The sequence below is a fragment of the Tachysurus fulvidraco genome, chromosome 18, assembly GCF_022655615.1.
Source record: "Tachysurus fulvidraco isolate hzauxx_2018 chromosome 18, HZAU_PFXX_2.0, whole genome shotgun sequence".
Classification (NCBI taxonomy): Eukaryota; Metazoa; Chordata; class Actinopteri; order Siluriformes; family Bagridae; genus Tachysurus; species Tachysurus fulvidraco.
The window spans coordinates 1,062,016-1,064,515 of NC_062535.1; the positions used below are offsets into that span (position 1 = coordinate 1,062,016).

The 2,500-nt window shown below is 43.8% G+C and overlaps 1 protein-coding gene across 2 annotated transcripts in view; it reads right to left on the bottom strand.

Annotated features, from left to right (window-relative positions):
• zgc:77849 (telomere attrition and p53 response 1 protein) overlaps positions 1-2,500 on the bottom strand; it is a 10,075-nt gene that overhangs the window by 219 nt on the left and 7,356 nt on the right. For both annotated transcript variants that reach the window (XM_027142981.2, XM_047802884.1), the window contains exons 3-4: positions 980-1,240; positions 1-900 (exon numbers count right to left, since the gene is read on the bottom strand). The exon at positions 1-900 is cut by the window's left edge and continues 219 nt beyond it. In XM_027142981.2, coding sequence (XP_026998782.1) covers positions 659-900; positions 980-1,240 — 503 coding nt within the window. In that variant the 3' untranslated portion in view covers positions 1-658. The remainder of the gene's footprint in view (positions 901-979; positions 1,241-2,500) is intronic.

The window sequence follows — 2,500 nt, forward strand, 5'->3', positions numbered from 1 at the left end:
TGGAAGATTACAGAATGAACTCTTGAGAAGGAAGAGAGCTTCACAGTCAAAGAAAAAGGAAGAAAAAAACCAAAGGGTAAAATAAGAGTGATTGGGTTCATGCTCAGAGTAAGTACTGCGTTTGGAGCACTTGTGCCTGCTTCTGGAGCAGCAAACAGAAAAACAACAAGAAGGCAAGAAACAAAATAATACAAATAACATTGTACATATTTTAAAATTAAAATAATAATTAAAAAATAAACAAAACACTTGTTTGTCTTTAAGCCGCAGTGTGGTAGCTGAGCTGGGGCAGTGACAGGCGCTGTTTGGAGGAGACATCACACACACGACCAAAATCACACCTTCGCATTCACACCACCACTCACTCACTCCCTCACACACACACACACACACACACACATTCAGTACAAGTTTCATCGTACAGGCTCGGACATTCGACACAAACAGAAAGTGAATTAAAGGTGTGTGAGTGTATGTAGACGTAATCGTATGGAAGGGCACTTTGCACTGAGCTCCGCCTCCCGACTCGCTTCTTTTCGCTCGATTGGAGGAAAGCATCGGGACGCCACAAGGTTTTCCCGCACGGAGTAGAGATGGGAGGATGACTGACAAGTGGCTTTCCGTTTCCTTTTTTGTGTGTCGACGGCGTTCACGCAGCTCAAATCATCCTATTGCGTTTGTGGGTGGGCGAGTCTGTGATGACGTCACTGCACTGGGCAGAGCTCCGTTTGCGGGTGCCGTTGTCCAGGTGGAGCGCCATCTCCTCGGCAATGAAGGTGTTCAAGTCGACGTCGTGGAGACCGTTCCTACGGCGCCCGGGGGTGGAGCCAGCGCTCAGGTGTGTGGGCGATCCTGGTGCTCCAGACCGCATACTTATACTCGCCATGGCACCACTCAGGCCTGGAACACACACACACACACACACCGTTATATCAGTGTCTGCCAGCACAGTAAGAACATGTTTAAGTCTAAATCCTACCGTGCAGCGCGATGGCCTCCCTAAAAGGCTGCAGGTCCGTTTCGACGGACGAGCTCGTCTCTGAGGACGGTGCCATGGCGATTCTGGGCGGAGCCCGGGAACTCCGTGGGGGTGGAGCTTTGCCACACAAGAAGCTAATGAGGTCCTCTCGCCTGATGGTCCGCCTCCTTTTCTTCACCCAAGCGAGCACGTCTTTGTTGCGCCTCTGGTGGCCGATCTGAATGCCTAGCTCGTAGCTGCGCTGGTGCACTTCTACACTTTCTGTACAGAAAGACAAACGATTTATTTAAAAACAACAAACTGGTGAATTCTTTACAGACAAATTGAAACACAGTTCGTCCAAACGTATTATCTGTTTGTGTACAAACGAAACCAGCACCACGGTGAGAACCTGCGCCTGTCTGTGGCCTGTCAGTCACTCTGTTCATTTCCCAGGTTGGAGAGGAGACAACGATCAGCACTGCACTGCTCCTCAAAACATCACTCCCTTTGGGATCTTAAGCAGTAGCTCCATGAAAAAATGAGTGTGGTTCTTCTTTTTCTAGAACATTTAGTCACAGGCTTTTTCCTGTGCTTCATTAAACAGTTAACTGCTACGTTATCTTCTGTTTTATTACCACTCATCAAATACAGACATTTTGTAAAAATACTCGTTCCTCCTTTCAGGTTACGAGTCGTGCAAGAACATCACACCATCAGAGGATTTGTATTCTGCGTGTTATGTGTTCTGCCTTTAGACTTTAGTGTGTGTGTGTGTGTATGTGCGCGCACACGTGGACTTGGAAAGGTGCATCACACATTGCTATATTTGTTGTCAGAAATCCAAACCAATGGATATAAAATTAGCTGTTTGTTAGGGCTGTGCGATACGGCTGAAAACTGTATCACGATATCAGTGCGTCATATCGGTCGATATCGATAATTATTGATCTTTATGACCCATTTAAAATAAGGACCAGGAGAAAAATCTATTAGATTTAAACTTTTTTATTGTAAACTTCACCTTCCTCTGATCAGAATCCCCTCAGTTATTAAGACAGAAACGTCACCAACCAGGAAACCTCCAATAATTATAATGTAAACATGAGTCTAAAGTCACAATGAACACTTAACTATTATCTCTTAACATTTAAGGTGAAATAAAATGTAAGAAATGTTTAATAAAGTGTAATAAAATAGTGCAACGTGTTATAAAATATAAATATAAACAGAGAAAGCTGAGAATTTAGTGCAGGTTTAGTGTGAGGAAGTTCATTAGCTGTTCACCTTCTGGTGACTAAAGTGTGTAAAATATGTGCAGTGTTTAGTAAAGAGAAATAAACCTGAGGTAGACTGAGATACGTCTGTAATATAAAACACAGACCTGAGGTAGACTGAGATACGTCTGTAATATAAAACACAGACCTGAGGTAGACTGAGATACGTCTGTAATATAAAACACAGACCTGAGGTAGACTGAGATACGTCTGTAATATAAAACACAGACCTGAGGTAGACTGAGATACGTCTGTAATATAAAAC